General features: G+C 38.5%; 1 protein-coding gene across 4 annotated transcripts in view; it reads left to right on the forward strand.

Moving 5' to 3' along the window:
* Positions 1-16,265, forward strand: part of LOC133457426 (oxysterol-binding protein-related protein 2-like) — a 28,869-nt gene extending 12,604 nt beyond the window's left edge. For all 4 annotated transcript variants that reach the window (XM_061736693.1, XM_061736696.1, XM_061736692.1 and 1 more), the window contains exons 2-14: positions 1,847-2,178; positions 5,183-5,309; positions 6,001-6,076; positions 6,426-6,560; positions 6,994-7,091; positions 7,208-7,390; positions 7,810-7,917; positions 10,385-10,474; positions 10,738-10,858; positions 12,105-12,230; positions 12,469-12,592; positions 14,263-14,353; positions 15,166-16,265. In XM_061736693.1, coding sequence (XP_061592677.1) covers positions 2,142-2,178; positions 5,183-5,309; positions 6,001-6,076; positions 6,426-6,560; positions 6,994-7,091; positions 7,208-7,390; positions 7,810-7,917; positions 10,385-10,474; positions 10,738-10,858; positions 12,105-12,230; positions 12,469-12,592; positions 14,263-14,353; positions 15,166-15,268 — 1,419 coding nt within the window. In that variant the 5' untranslated portion in view covers positions 1,847-2,141 and the 3' untranslated portion in view covers positions 15,269-16,265. The remainder of the gene's footprint in view (positions 1-1,846; positions 2,179-5,182; positions 5,310-6,000; positions 6,077-6,425; positions 6,561-6,993; positions 7,092-7,207; positions 7,391-7,809; positions 7,918-10,384; positions 10,475-10,737; positions 10,859-12,104; positions 12,231-12,468; positions 12,593-14,262; positions 14,354-15,165) is intronic.
* The last annotated feature ends 246 nt before the right edge of the window (positions 16,266-16,511 follow it).

Raw genomic sequence — 16,511 nt, forward strand, 5'->3', positions numbered from 1 at the left:
ATCATATAAAGTTTACTTAAAAGGTTGCCAGCTTTTGTTCCTCCATATTTACCTCAGACTCGATGAACTCCTCATGCCCTTTCACCTGATGACTATTTAAATACTTTGAGGTCAGTTACTGAGTTTACAATTATTAACTTTTGTGACACCTCTGGACACTCCAGCCTAGAATAATAAGCTTTACAGGCTAAAATAATGCCGTAATGCCAACATACTGCTAGTGCTACATCAGCAACTCTCATCCTACAGCTTCTTTATCTATTGACTCTAAACAGGAAGTTCTAAGGCAGTATTTGGAAACTTCCTGTGCTGACTTTTAGAGCAGTGAAGAAGAATTGGGATTCTCTGTCAAAATTGTGTGGTGTTGGAAGGTGCGTATATGAAAATACTTGCAGACAGATACCCTTATTTCAGCAGAATCGGCAAGTATTTCCAATGCTCATGTTGGATTTGTAACAACTCCAGCCATCGTGTTTTATCTTTGTGATGAATTAGGGCTGGGCGATATGGACCAAAAGTCATATCTTGATATTTTCTAGCTGAATGGCGATACTCGATATATATCGATATTTTTATATCATTTTTTTCTGAGGCAAACCCTTAAAAAAAGTCTTGTTTTAATACAAAGCCTCATGCCAAATATCAAACAGGTTCCTTTATTAACAGAGGTCTGCACAATATCAAAATGTATAAAACAAATGAAATAAAAATAAACTGCCTGCATATATATAAAAATGCTTCTTGAATAAAATAAAACAAATATCCCTTTCCTGCATAACAATTAAATTAAAATACCCTGTGCAATTAATACAATGTAGACAGTAACAGGCAGACTTTTCCACTGAGGTTGACAGTTGTGCAAATGACAAAACATTTGTGCAAATATCAAATAAAACATTCAAGTCAATTTGTCACAAAATAAGCTATATCAAAATCGTAAAAAAAAAAAAAATAATCGATATAAACGATATTGTCTCGTACCATATCGCGTTTGAAAATATATCGATATATATTAAAATCTCGATATATCGCCCAGCCCTATGATGAATACTAAAGTGGATAGTTATGCCCAGACTAGCATTGCGAAAGTGATTGTGTAGAGTATAAACGGTGAAATGTTTCCTTCCAGAAGCTGATTGAGTAAACAGGATTTAGACGTCTGCTCAGTTTGTTTCCCCATCCTGCCACCTTCGCTGACATTCAACAAAAGTTTCATCTGTCTACCACACTGACATAAATTTAGGCCAGTTTAATCAAAATTGGCTCCGTGTGTTTTAATATAGTGATGCTTCTTGTAAGGAACTGGCTTGAAGTGTGTTACATTTGGACATTGTTATATTTGAATGTGAGAAGTGATTGTCATTGTGGATCTCGAGTTAAAATTCTGTGGAGCTAATGTAGCAGACAGTAGGTAACAAAGACCCAGAATGTCTGTGACAGGATGGCCCGATTATGTAACTACTGGGCTAGAAAACGCACTGTTTGCACTCATTGGCCCATGATGGACAAAATTGTTGCTCAGACAGGCCGAGCAGATTTTTAGCCTGGAGCCCGGATAACTGGATGTGACCTTTTAACATTTTGTGTCCTCTGAAATATTACTGCGGTATGACTGCAGTGCAGAGCATTTCTTTCATCTACAAAACTTTCCTTCACATGGGTTTCGTATTGGGTTATTTTGTCAGTGATTCTTCAGAAAAGTAAAATGTTTTCAAACCAATATTTAGTTTTTGATAAATGGCACTCTTTTCTCAAATAAAGCGCAATTGATAATGAGAAAAATACAATTTTTATTTTTTAATGATTTGCATTCAGTGTAATTATAAACTGTTTTCTGTCTTTATAGGTTACTGCACCAAAGAAACTGTAGTTGGAACCGTTTTGCTTGCTGTTAAGAGAGGCGGATTTGCTCCAACATCTCCTGGTGTCTTTCCTCTGTACCGTCTGCCAGAAGTCTTCATTGACCTGCCTACGGGACCTTCTCCGTATTAAAGAACATTTTCCTGTTGCCCTGGTGACACTCCAGAGGGAAGTTGATCTGCAGGTCTCCCTTCAGAAGAACTCTGTGGCTCCTCCAGCAGAAGAAACATGTGCTAAAAGAGCATCTGTATGACACATCTGGTTGGCTTTGACTCTAGAAGATGAGCAATGAGGACGAGTTTTACGACGCCTCCACAGGTGAGTGCTTGGTGGATGTTTTTGTTGGCTTCCAGCAGATGAAAAGTGGCCTAAAAATCTTTTTAAAAGAAGTGAAAAAGAATGGATATTTTTGTTTTTTAGGGAGGTGCAGAACTTATTATACTTTTTGTTTTCTTTCATAAAGGTTTTCCACTTAATATAGACAACCTTCATTTGGACAAATCAAGTAAATCAAGTAATGTAAACTGGTATTTCTAATTGTTAAGTAATATTATAATGTGTGGTAACATGATACCAGACATTATAATATGTCTGTTTAGGGTTGCAAAGGGGTGGAAAATTTCCGGTAAATTTCCGGAAACTTTCCGGAAACTTTCCATGGGAAGTTAAGCTGGGGAATTTTGGAAATATTCAAAATTGGAAACTTTCCATGGGAATTATGGGAATTTATGGGAATTATTGGGAATTTATGGGAATTAACTGGAAATTGGGGGTAATTTAAACAAACTGTATCAAGAAATCACCTGTGCATGTGATGGAGGAATGCACAGTGCCTGTAGGGGGCGTGGCCTCAATAGCCCTGCAGTAAGCAATGTGCTGTGTGCATGTGATTGAGGAGTGTACTTGCATTAAATCTGGTTGTTTTAGCCAAGACTATGCTACAATATATTTCCCCCAACTATATTTAAGTTCCCTGTTAAGGGCCAACCTTCAATTCTGTAAATTTCTTATTTATTCCCGTTAATTCCCATATATTCCCGTTAATTCCCATATATTGCCGTTAATTCCCATGGAAAGTTTCCAACTTTGAAAATTCCCGGAATTTTGCAACCCTATGTCTGTTTCACTCAGTCCAAGACAAAGCCATCAAACTGGCTTATTCTCTGAAGATTTTCTTCTTTTACTCTTTTTTTACTCTTTTTACTCTTACTCTTACTCTTTTACACCTCAGCACACATAGTTTTGTGCATCAGTACTCAATGTTCTACCGGTAATCTGTTAATGTTTCAGACTCGGAAGACGCCTTGCTTTTTAAGTTTTTACCCTTCGTGCCTGGCAACCTGACCTTGCACATTACTGGTTATATTTGAGGGTTTTTTGGCTGTTAAGATACTGTAGCTGAAGTGACTTGCAGTTCTCATTTTGGGTTGAGAAATAGTTTTGCTCCAATCAGAAGAAGTTATCCACACACAGATACAAATGCTCTTATTGCTTAATTACAACATGATGTTTGGTGCCTCGTCGAAGTTTTATTTTTACAGCAATTTTATCAAAATTAGTTGAGTGGTAAAGTTTTCTGTGACATTAGAAAACCATCTTGACACACATATATTCATTTTATCTATTAGATGTGAAAACAGTTTTGCAAACAATTAAGTTGATTAAATTATTATTATAGCTGCTTATCTAGGGTGTTGCCTTTTTTTGATAAAACAATTATGTGGCTATTTGTTAACAGTATAATTGAATCAAAGAATAAGAAAAAAGGATGTCAATAAAATGTTGACTTGTTTCTGAAAGATGTTGGTTTATGTTTGTTTGTATTTAAAGAAAAGCACCATCCAGAGTAGTATAGTCCATCTTAGTCTGATGATCTGATCAATAATTAAGAGGCTGGCCTGCAGTAATGATCAGTTATATCATCAACACCCTGAGAGGTGTATGGTTTCTGAGTCTGTCATGGTATTATATTTGCAAAATGGGTATTGAGAAAGAATGAAGTGGGTTGGTGTTATCTAGGTGGCAGCAGCCTTAAAATGAGCTCTTTTTAATATTTACTTGATAAACTAAAGTGATGAACAGGCCTTCTGTGAAAACATGTATGGAGATTGCAGTTTGTATTAATTATGTATTGATTGAAATTGTATTTGGTGGATTCGGATTTCAAATTTAATTACAAAAAAACAAGGACAATCCAAGTTGGAGTTTTTATACTGCAGGCTTTTTCCAGGTTGATCTTTGAACCCATCTAACCCTAATCTGCCTTGCGTGTCAATTCCTCTTCTGCAAATTACCATAAATGCCGATATCAGTTAAGGGCTGCTTTTACAAGCTGATACAAGCGACTTAGAAAATAAATAAATAAATGAATAAGAAAAAAAAGATCTAGTCATCAAATTGGAATTTGCTACCAAAAAGGGAAGTGTAAATACAGCCTTAAGCTTTTACAGCAAAATAAGTCTAATCATGCCACAGTGTTTTCTTTAACTTAAAATATCGAGCACAAGTAATATTTAAAATGTGCTGCAGCACTGGAAAACAAAGAAGTATATACCGTATGTTAACTCACATGAATAAATTCATGTTATGAAACTTCAGGTAAAAAAATGCTTTAAATTACTTTTTTGTATTCCTTTTTTTTTAATGCGATAATGGCTTAAATGATCGTATATGATTTGTCTTTGAAGCCTGATAAGTATGATTCAAGTTGGCTGTGAGGCATTTTTACACATAAAGGCTTTTGTGCTGCTTTTAATGGACTATAGTCCTAACATGACCCGTGTGACGTGAAGAATACACACCTACACCTTTTTGAAGAATTGCTGACAGCTGAAAAGGCGTGTGTGCTCACGAAGGAAGAACTCCACCCTGCAGCATTAGTTAAGGTGTACAGTAGGTCAAATGTTAAGCATACATTCTTTTCAATCTCAAGTTCACTAAACACATTTGTTTTCAGGTATTGAAAGTGTCTTAAACAAACTATTGTTTAAATGCAACAGTGTCTGACTAGGAATTTCAAAAATAGATTTTAGTGTCGCACCGCTGTTTTCTGGGAGAAGATCACTCGGTCTAAACTGTTTAACAATCAATAAAATTTGGCAGTCAAACCAAGGCGAGAGGTTTCTGATGCAAAGCGGTTTGCAAATGCTCTGGTTGTCTGTAGGTGTTGCAAATAAACTCCTAATATCCAATCCAAGGGAAGTTTTAAGTAAAATGATGGAAACTTAATTTGTGCCCTTTTTAACATGATTTATGTGACTTGCGTTACGCAACATTGACTGTGTAATCTGACAGTAGGCGCGTTCATATTTTCCTCTCGCAGGCCTGGATTCAGACGAGTCGTGCGAGGGGGTGTCGGAGGCCATTTTCGAAGATGCAGAGAGTGTCGACTGTAGCAGTCGAAAGAACAATGGATCAGTACCGCAGGAGAACGGCATCAAGAAACACAGGTACGACTGCATTCCTGCACCGCATTCCTCCGGGCCAGAAGCTAGCTGAAGTTTCTGAATGGAAACAGACCAACATCTTTTGTTTTACCATTGTTTCACTTTTCACTTGTCAAAGTCAAGTTTACTACATGTTTCAGCAAGTCGTCAAGGATGTGAAGATATTGGGTGTATTACTGTTTAATAGAATAATAGAACTGTTCTTTGATATGAAAACTTTCAACAACAAACACAAAAAAGGCATGACAACTTTTAGTTTTTGGAAAACTTGAATTAAGCAAGAAATAAGTTGTTATTCTCAAGTTTTATCACGTGTTATTATAATGTAAATGCGTTTTACAGTAATGATCTCCAAATGTTAACCTAAAACTAAGGAAAAAAAATAAAGGGAGCAGCTTTTCTGACTGTCACTGGGGACCAACGAGTTGACTCATACACTAAAGTATTTAATGTGCTGCCAAAAGACATTTATTAATTTTTAGGGAAGCCAGAGAGAGTGGAAAACTACCGCTCTTGGAAAGAGAGACACTGTCAGATACCGGTGTGGTATTGGATGGTGCATGATAATAAGATATGAAAAATGCTGCAAGTGTCATCCACATGCAACATCTGTGGATCCAACAACCCCACGGACAACACCATGCCTTTGTTAATCCCTTTTCTTTTATCCTCTTCTTCTTCTCTTTCATTCCAGGACATCTTTACCTGCACCCATGTTTGCTAGAAATACTGTTAGCGTCTGGGGTATCCTGAAGAAATGTATTGGACTGGTAAGAGCATGCTGGTCAGCTGACACGACTGAATACATTAAGGAAAAATTTATCATGGAAAACACAGTTTGAACAGCTTCCGTCTTACACGGATAAGCTTATACTTTGTATGTTATTCAAAGAAAGAAAGTGGAAATGAACGTGTGGCAAGTCTGACTGGTTCATTCAGCTTTTATTTTAATTAGTCAAAAAAGAAAATAAAAGAAATTGCTCTGTAGTCATCATTGTCAGGCAGTTGTTCAGTGGGATTGAAATGAAAACTGATTTCACAAAACATATTCTGGTTCTTGGGCCAAACAATCATTGATTTGTTTGTTTTTTTTTGTTCTTATTTCTGTGTCTCCACCAGGAACTGTCCAAGATCACGATGCCTATCGTCTTCAACGAGCCTCTGAGCTTCCTGCAGAGAATCACAGAATACATGGAACACACTTACCTCATCAACAGAGCCTGTTCGCTGTCCGACTCCACAGAACGCATGCAGGTCAGACACACACACACACACACACACACACACACACACACACACACACACACACACACACACACACACACACACACACACACACACACACACACACTTACCTGTATCTCCTACAGACATTTCCCTCAGCAGTTCTGTTTTGCATATGACCTTCTTGAAATTACATTTTCACATGAAAATAGATTTGTTTCTTTTAAAGATGAAATAATGGGATGAAACTATCTGAGGAAAGGATGAATGAAATTGAATGTTACACATTTAAGGTCATCACCAAAGTTAAATCAGTGTAGTTGGAAAATTGAAACAGAAATACTCATCTCTGTCACAAAAAAAGTCTTATTAAAAGCCTTTATTGACTTGTTTCTTAACATATTGAGCTGTTTAAGTGTCTTCACTTTCAGTTCTTCATAGTAAACAGTCTCTTTGTTTGTAGGCAGTAGCTGCTTTTGCTGTGTCAGCGGTTGCGTCTCAGTGGGACAGAACTGGAAAACCCTTCAACCCCCTGCTGGGAGAGACCTTTGAACTTGTCAGGTAAACACACGTGTGTACACACCTTGACCAATATTTGTGTTTTTTTTGTTTGTGTAATTATGGATGCATCTTAATTGCTAATTATCTGGATATCTGTGCATTGTGGCCTTCGACAGAGAGGACCAGGGTTTCCGGCTAATATCAGAGCAGGTGTCCCATCATCCTCCAGTCAGTGCCTTCCACGCAGAGAGCCTGGCCGGGGATTTCGTCTTCCACGGCTCCATCTATCCCAAACTCAAGTTCTGGGGCAAGAGTGTTGAGGCCGAGCCCCGAGGAATCATCACACTAGAGCTACTTAAGTGAGTCTTTGTTTTAAAATACCGTATTTTCTGGACTATAAGCCGCACCTGCATACAAGCCGCATCCGCTCTATTTAAAAAAAAAGATATGATATATGTTGTTAGATTAGATATTTACTACATGTACAGAAGGATTTTGAACTGTAAATGATGTACACACGAAGTAGCGTATTCTTCTTTGCATTTATTTTGTTTTAGTTTTGATTCTAATTCCGGTTAAACCGCCCCGAGCGTTGGAATAAAAATCCACAGAATAGCTGCACCTTTGTATAAGCCGCATGGTTGAAAACCTATGAAAAAAGTAGCGGCTTATAGTCCAGAAAATACGGTACTTATAAATTCAAGAATTCAACCCTTAACCTTTCGTCACCATCTGTCATTTTTCTGCTTTCTTTCTCTCCACTGGTTCTGTCTTTCAGGTACAACGAAGTGTACACATGGAGCAACCCTCACTGCTGCGTGCACAACATCATCCTGGGAAAGCTTTGGATAGAGCAGTATGGCACAGTGGAAATAGTGAACCACAGGTATATGCGCGTTAAAAGCCTTTTAATAATAACACAGACGTGTTCGGGCGCCAGAGCTGACCGACACGACCCAATAATTCCCAACTGTTAGACTCACATTCACGTGCGAGATGCTCGGGCCTGCACTGAGCAGGGCTGGATTAGTCTGGTATCAGGTGAACTGCTTTGATGCCATCATGTTGAAAAACGTGTAGCAACGCCAGCATCATTCTGCCGTTAGCACGCAGCGAAGCGGCGTTTCAAACGTGCCTCCAGAAACGGCATCAGTGGGCTCTGCAGCTGATGAATTGGTGAGGATGATTTGTCATCGCTTACTCTGTCCCATTAGGGCGTTGTTGGGCTGCAGAGTTGCACGTTTTGAACAAACAGTACATTTCCCGTTGTCATGGTGACGTATTTTCCAGACATACGAGCAATTTGTCCGATGCCATTTGCTTTCTGGACCTTTTAACTCCAAAGTAAAACCCAGACTGAGCTTTTTATAAATTGGCTTGAATTTTGACTTTCTTTTTGTTCAGTTACAGACACCGTGTTTTTATGTTTTTTTGTTTTGTTTTTAGTGTAAGCATGAAAATATTAATAAAGGACTTTAGTTTTGGTTGGTCAGTGCTTGGAGTGAGAAGTTAAAGTTCCTGAATTGTCTCTCTTGACAGTTAAATAAGATGAGACCAAACTGTTGAAGCCACTTTATGTATAGATACAGATTCTGACCACATGGGGGCGTATAGATCTGCACAGTCTGACACGTCTTGTAATACAACTTTATCCCACTGGAGGTTCTTTTTGTCTCATGTTGCTCTGAAATCCAGCACAGGAAGCTGCTCAGCAAATTCCCGGGTTGAGTCAAATCTAAAACTGCATGAGTTGTTGGGTTGAGCTAGCTGTCTCGCATTGGTGCAATGTCTGCAGCGGGTATTGATTCTGCATTTAATATTGGCTTGGTTTTGATTCCTGAAAGGAAGAAAATGCATCCGGACCTCTCTGGTCTTGAGCATGGCCTGCAGATAGGCCTGTGTTGAAAAAATAGATTTACCGATTCTAAATCGATTCCCATATTAATTTATAAAAATTGATTCATATGTCTAAAGATCGATTTTTATTTCATCATTAAATTACAACTTTTGGTATTTTTTTGTTTTATGCCCAAAAAAGGAATGTTGTTGGACACGAGAATAACTAGTGCCATGTTTTTGCCTTTAAATACTGTATGTTTAAAGCTATGAAAACATTAACGTTTTCAGTTATTATTGCATAAATTGTCTATAATTCATTACTTTATACACTGTCTTGGGGTAACATTTGCATAAAATGCTAAAAACCAAATTCTCAAACATGAAAAACCAAAATAGACCGAAAATGGAAAAAAATAAAACCAATATCATGCGTCTCTGTTTGCTGCCCTGGATCTGTTTAATAATTCTGCCCCACGATGTTTCTGAAAGCAGTTCTATCAGCATTCTGGGAGGTGATTGGTCCTTACAGCATCATTAGCTGCCAATACTTGCTATTGAATCTCAATATAATACAAGTATTCATATGTTGCATAGCTACATAGTCATATAATTCATGCAACTGCTCAAAAAACTGTTTTAATAACACTAACCCAAATTCATATCGGAATCAAATCAGATCGAATCTTGATAATCGATTCTGAATCTTAAGAATCGGAATCGAATCGATTCTTGACATTTGAATTGATCCCCTGCCCTACTTACAGAGCAAACCCTCGGTCCATCATGTGGTCAGAAGTGGTGTCGCTGCATAATTCTTTTGCATAAGAAGAAGGGACCGGCTGTTTAAGAGAAATAAATTAAGGTAGAGAGATTTAACAGCTGTCGTTGACACAACTCTGGCTGCTCTGGTAATGTCCCACCCTTGTTGACGTAGAATATGATATAATCTGAGTCTCACAGAGTTGCTCAGCATTCCTGCCTCACGTGCTCCTTTCACATCTCAACGTTTACTCTGGTACCTGAGACGACTTGGTGTTTACCTTCTCTGTGGCTCGTCAGGCAAAACAATCGCTGCTCTGAACTTGTATTTGTCCAGGGAAGCTCCGCGGGGCGCGTGTTACCTTGTTTCTGCCTCGTTACGTCTCATTTACACACAGTTGCACTGATTAACAGCAGGGACTCTGAAGCCGTCTCACTGTTTGTCGTTGCACTGATTGGATAAGTGTCTCGGTTGGAAAACACAAGCTAAGAAACTGTCGTCACAACACAAGCCACGATTTGAACTTGGACATTTTAAAAGATCCAAATAGAGCAAAGTGATATTTCTTACAGGAAATGGTTTATCTGAAGTTTCATCTTATGATCCTTTATCTAAACAAAGAAATGCACAATGTTACATCCACAGAATTTGTTTGATTTAATCTGCTCTTTTTAGGTGACTATGGTTTTTTGAAACTCAGTGATGAGATCGTCTCTACTTTTCTTTTTATTTGTTTATTTTTTCCCACCTGCAGCACTGGAGACAAGTGTGTGTTGAATTTCAAGCCGTGTGGGTTGTTTGGCAAAGAACTGCACAAAGTAGAGGGACACATCCAAGACAAGAGGTCAGTTTACAGGCTGAATTAAGAATGTTTGGAGCTTTTACCCGCTAATATTGTTGTACGTACGAGGTTCTGCCTTTGCTTCATCCATCCACTGACTGACTTTGTATTTTCTGTCGTCCCCTTTTCCTTTTTCTCTGCCTACTGTTTTCTTTCATATCAACCCCCCCACCTGTCTTCCCTCTCTTGTTACCTTGTTATCTTTCCTCATCCCTTTCTTCCTCCACTTTCTCTGCCTCTTCTCTCTTTTCCTTCTTCGTGTCCAGCAAAAAGAAGCTCTGCGTGATCTACGGGAAGTGGACCGAGTGCATGTGGAGCGTTGACCCGCAGACCTACGAGGCATACAAGAAGTCGGACAAGAAAGGAGAAACCAAGAAACAAAAAAATGTGAGCAAAGCGGTGAATGTTGGTGTCGGAAAGCCAGAAATCTCTCATTTACCCCAGCTGTACAAGGCTCCAACACAGTACTGCGTTTGGTTTTGAGTCTTCCACGTTAGGGTACCTGTTTACTACTCAGTACTGGAGTTGAGGGGGGATGAGAGGGGATGGCATCCCCCCTGAAATAAAAATGGTCCAAATCATCCCTAAAACTGATTTGGATCCCATAAACTACCATCCTGCCTTTCCATCCCTTATGCCATTTCATCAATGAATGTGGTTTTACTGCTATTTCAACATTTAGAGTCATCAACAGAAAAATAACTTATTTGACAATTTTCACCTGTTTCAAGTAAATTTTCACTTGAAATAAGTAGGAAAATCTGCCACTGGGACAAGATTTATCTTCTCATTACAAGCAAAAAAATCCACTGGCAGATTTTTCTACTTATTTTAAGTGAAAATCTACTTGAAACAGGTGAAAATTGTTGTTTTTTCCAGTGATGAGTCTTGTTTCAAGTGTAATGAGATTTTTTTACTAAAATGAGACATTTTAACTAGAAATAAGACAAATATTCTTGTCAAGATTTTGCATTTTTGCAGTGATCCATTTTACTTATCCTGTGAAGGACAGAGTCATATTGATAAGTTCAGAAAACTGTTTTTTATTGTTGTGTTTTGATGTATTTGATGTAAGCCCAGTGGATATTTAAAGCTTACAGAAGGCTGCTTTTAACTGCTGCTATGTCATTGCTGCAGTATTTTGCAGGTGTTTTGGTCACTGCTATTATTTGTAATATATTATATTATTTGTAATCGGCACAAATTATCTGTCCCCATATGATCAAATCCACCATCCCCCCTGATTTTTTTTTTTTTACAACTCGAGTACTACTACTACTACTACTACTGTCATTTAGCAAACGCTTTTATCCAAAGCGACTTACATCTGAGAGAACAACACAAGCAAGAAATCACACAGGAGTTTAATGTTCATGTATACAAGGTGCAATAACTACAAACATTCCTAAATGTTTGGCAACATAACTGCTGTCACAATGTTTGTGACAGCAGACCCTTGTGACCTTGAATGGGACTGGAGTAAAAAGGATGAATGGAAGACAGATTATGACAGTCTCATATATTTAAATGTAACCTTTTAGATCTAGTAAACATGCGAAATCCAATTAGCGCTGGAACATTTGGGTGCATTCTTCTCGGCTCGCCAGCAGCTGCAGTGACTTGTCATTTCCAGGAAGAGCCGGAGAGATCGGAGAACGACGATGCGGACGACATGCCTGAGGTCCAAGAGACGGTGTCCGTCATCCCGGGGAGCACTCTGCTGTGGAGGATAGACTCCAGACCAGCACACTCGGCCAAGGTGAAAAATATCATCTGACATGCACGTGGCCTCCAATAAACATACACTTATCCTTACTATAACTTCAATAAATATAAGATAAGTTTGTTTTGTCATGTGACATTGATTGATTCAATATTGTTAACACAACAACCTACTTAATATGATGGCATACTGCGATTTAAATAATGTGATATGCTGCATTAACTTTGCATAACTCTTCAGCTCTCATTTCTTGACGTTGGACTTTTCTCCTCAGATGTACAACTTCACAAACTTTGCAATGTCTCTGAATGAGTTGGAGCCCGGCATGGAGGCCGTCCTGGCCCCCACCGACTGCCGCTTCAGGCCCGACATCAGAGCCATGGAGAATGGAAACATGGGTAATTAGTTTTAATTTATTGAATTTGTCTAACCAGCTTCTAATGTTCCCCTCTAACTTGTTTAGCAAGTACCGTCCCGCAGAAACATAAATTTGAGACACTGAATAGTCATAATCAGATGTCACAGTTGACATTTGTAATATTCTTATGATGCGGTACAAAGTGGAAAACAAAATTCTTGCTTTGATGGCCCACTACTGTGGTTGAGCTGTTGAGAAATACTTTAATGAGATGAAGTATGAAGTAGTAGAAGTAGATGTAATGAAAGCAACGCTGCCACCTGCTGTTGGATTCCTGTCATCATCTAGAATTAAGTCTAGATGTTTTAAGTGGCCATATCATGGGCATTTTTAGCCATTTATGGGGGGATCTCTGATACCTGTAAAGTGACTTTGTACCAAGCACAACTTTAAAACCCTGAAATTATATCAGGACATCCTGAAATTATTACAGGCTGCCCATGAAATCAAGTGGTTTTCATGCAATTGCTTGGAAATATGACTGACCTGAGCTAAAGGCTTATTTGGCCGAGCAACTCGGTCAGACAAATGTTCTCATCGGACCACATTATCAGTGCTGCGTTTTCAGCATATCCTGAAAATTACCTCAACCCCTAGCAGTTACATTTAGACACTGAAAGAGTGGCAGCACAACAAACTGCAACAATAAAGATAAAGGCAAGATATCTCTGTGCAGCAAAAGCTGTCTCATTCATCAATAAATCAATCAATCGATCAAACTTCATTTATAAAGCACTTTTCATGCATAATATGTAGCACTAAGTGCTTTACATGTTTAAAAATTGTACAATTTTTGTTAAAACACATACACACAACAGACATGTCATAATAATTAAAATGTAGGGTTAAAAATCATCACAATGCTTGCAGAGCAGGACCATACAAGGAGATGCAGCCCTCTATGTTGTCATAGAGATCCATTGTTAGAAAAAACACTCGTTCTCAGCACCTTTTAAAGCTGTTTGTCATTATAGAAAACTAAAACACAATAATTCTATCTTGTTTATTGAGCTTCCAGTCACATCTAAGAAAATACATCATAATAACACTTTAGACCAGTGGTCCTCAACCTTTTTTCAGTGATGTACCCCCTGTGAAATATTTTTTCAGTCAAGTACACCCTAACCAGTGCAAAGCACTTTTGGTTGTAAAAAAAAAAAAGACCTAAAACAGAGCACTGTGCCACCAGTAACTGATTTATTAAACATAAAGATATTGCTGCTACGCTTCAACCACGACTCCATCGTTGGTCCAAGTGATTGACAGGTGAAGCCAGGTGGCATTTGACAGGTTAGGTGGAACCATCCTGGTGTGGGGGATACTCTGCGGTTTTAGGATAATAAGTTGAATAGCCTACTCCTGAAGATAAAATTCATTTTATGAATTTAGACTTATTTTTTCCTCAATTATTTATGAAATATTTCTTTTTAAAGAATTTTTGCATGGATGCTACTTTTTAAATATATGTATATTTTAAAATCTCAGTACCCCCTGGAGTGCCTTCACGTACCCCCAGGGGTACGCGTACCCCCATTTGAGAACCACTGCTTTAGATGAATCAGAAATGAAACATTTAGTTTAACTCTTCATAACTCTGTCTATGAATGAGTGAAATGTGCACGTTATGTGATGTTCTTCACTCCTGTGCAGATGAAGCCAGTAATCAGAAGGAGCGACTGGAGGAAAAACAGAGAGCCGCCAGAAAGGAGAGAGCCAAGCAGAGCGAGGAGTGGTCCACCAGGTAGTAAACACACGGGTACATGTACACAGACAGTCGTCAGCGTGTACCACCACGTATCTGAGCTCCCTCTGTGTTTGCTCTGATCAAACAAAAATTACGTTAACAGGTTTACTTTACTGTAAGCTATTTTTTTGTTCATTCATTGAGATTACTTTACTCTCCTGATCGAAGGGATAATCTTATAGAAACAGAAGTATCTTGGGGTTTCTAACACAGTAGCAGAAACACAGTAACAGTTCTGTTCTTTATCCAAAAGAACAGGAGCACTGTCATTAATTTTAATACAAGAGTGTTGGGATGAAACGAATAGGAGAACACACTAGCTCTGATTAAATGGTCTTTGTAACGAGTCTCTCCTGAAACTGCTAAGGAAGAAAATTATCTACAGGACTGTCTCAAAAAATTAGAATATTGTGATTTTCTGTAATGCAATTACAAAACAAAAATGTCATACATTCTGGATTCATTACAAATAAACTGAAATATTGCAAGCCTTTTATTATTTTAATATTGCTGATCATGGTTTACAGCTTAAGAAAACTCAAATATCCTATCTCAAAAAATTAGAATATTCTGGGAATCTTAGTCTTAAACTGTAAGCCATAATCAGCAATAATTAAATAATAAAAGGCTTGCAATATTTCAGTTGATTTGAGATGAATCCAGAATGTATGACATTTTTGTTTTTTTTAATTGCATTACAGAAAATAAAGAACTTTATCACAATATTCTAATTTTCTGAGACCATTCTGTAAAGTAGATGAGAAAAGGTCGGTGAGAAAAATAAGGCAATGACTCTGTTTGCGTTTCAGCTGGTTCCAGTCGGGCACCAACCCTTTCACCGGCGCCCAGGACTGGATCTACACCGGCGGCTACTTCAGCAGGAACTACAAGAACCTGCCCCAAATCTACTGATCGCCTGCCAGCCTTCATCGTTCTCCTCTTCCTCGCCTGCGATGGTCTGCCTGTTGTCACGCAGAGAAAAACGACGAGACTTCACACACACCCAACTCTACTGCCTTCATCCGTTCTTGCCTCCAAACGACCAGCAAGTGTCTTTCATCTCCTCTGCCCAGCACTGTCTAGAGCACAATAGTCATATTTTTCCCGACCGGCCCCAGCTGCCAGCTCTGAGCGGCCCACAGCATCGCCGGTCCAGTCCCAATCTTTAAAAATGTCTCTGCAATCAGACTCTCTGAGGAGCTGCTGGTGAACCGCTGGGCGGCTGCTCGTCTCCCATCAAATAAATAAGTACAAAATAATATTACAGAAAGCATAAACGACACAATAAGTTCTTTGTGGAAGAGAACGGACATCCAGTCAACGAGGAAATCAGGGATGTGAATGTTCCTTCGACTGAAGACACGTTTCGGATGCTTCTCCTCTTGTAGAGACTCGGTTGTAGCTCCAACGGCGGTTAAATTGGGAAAAAACCAATCAAAAGCAGGCGACAGCTCATTACTGATACCGTCTTATTACTCTAAAATATACATATATCTTTTTGTTGTTACTCTCTCTTTAACATTCAATTAATCAATCTAAATGAAACGTCTTCAAAAAGTGGATTTTTCTTCAAAAGCAGAGCAGAATGTAACTCTATTGTCTGGAAATGTATAATGTAGTTCCTATGTATGTATGTGTGTGTGTGTGTGTGTGTGCGCGTGTTTATAAAAGGTTTTAGTTTTACTAACCGGGAAAACAAGTGTATGATATGATCAACCATGTGCACTTATAAATGTGAATTCATTTTGTGCAAGTTTATTATTAGAAAAAGTAGCGGTGACCTTCGGTTTAGACACATGGAAGTGCATTATGGGTAAATTCTGCTGTTTGCTCGGACGTCACTGATATTTTTTTTCATATTCAAACAGACTTCACTCAAGAGCACAGCATTAAATATTTGTTTCTTTCATCTTCATGTGTCCATTCGTTCAAAAAAAAACAAGCTGAGAAAGAGCAAGTCACAGAAAGATGACGTTTGTTATTAAAGGTAGGGTAAGAGATTCTGCGAGACACCCAGCCCAGAACAGGTTTTGTCAAAATTTTGTCAATATCTCCTCGTCGTCTGGCCGCCCATCTCATGATTACGTTGAGACAAAATCCAGCCTTAGGTTTCGTAAACGTACCATGATTATACTCTTACGGGGGGAGGGTTCAG

The sequence above is a fragment of the Cololabis saira genome, chromosome 12, assembly GCF_033807715.1.
Source record: "Cololabis saira isolate AMF1-May2022 chromosome 12, fColSai1.1, whole genome shotgun sequence".
Classification (NCBI taxonomy): Eukaryota; Metazoa; Chordata; class Actinopteri; order Beloniformes; family Belonidae; genus Cololabis; species Cololabis saira.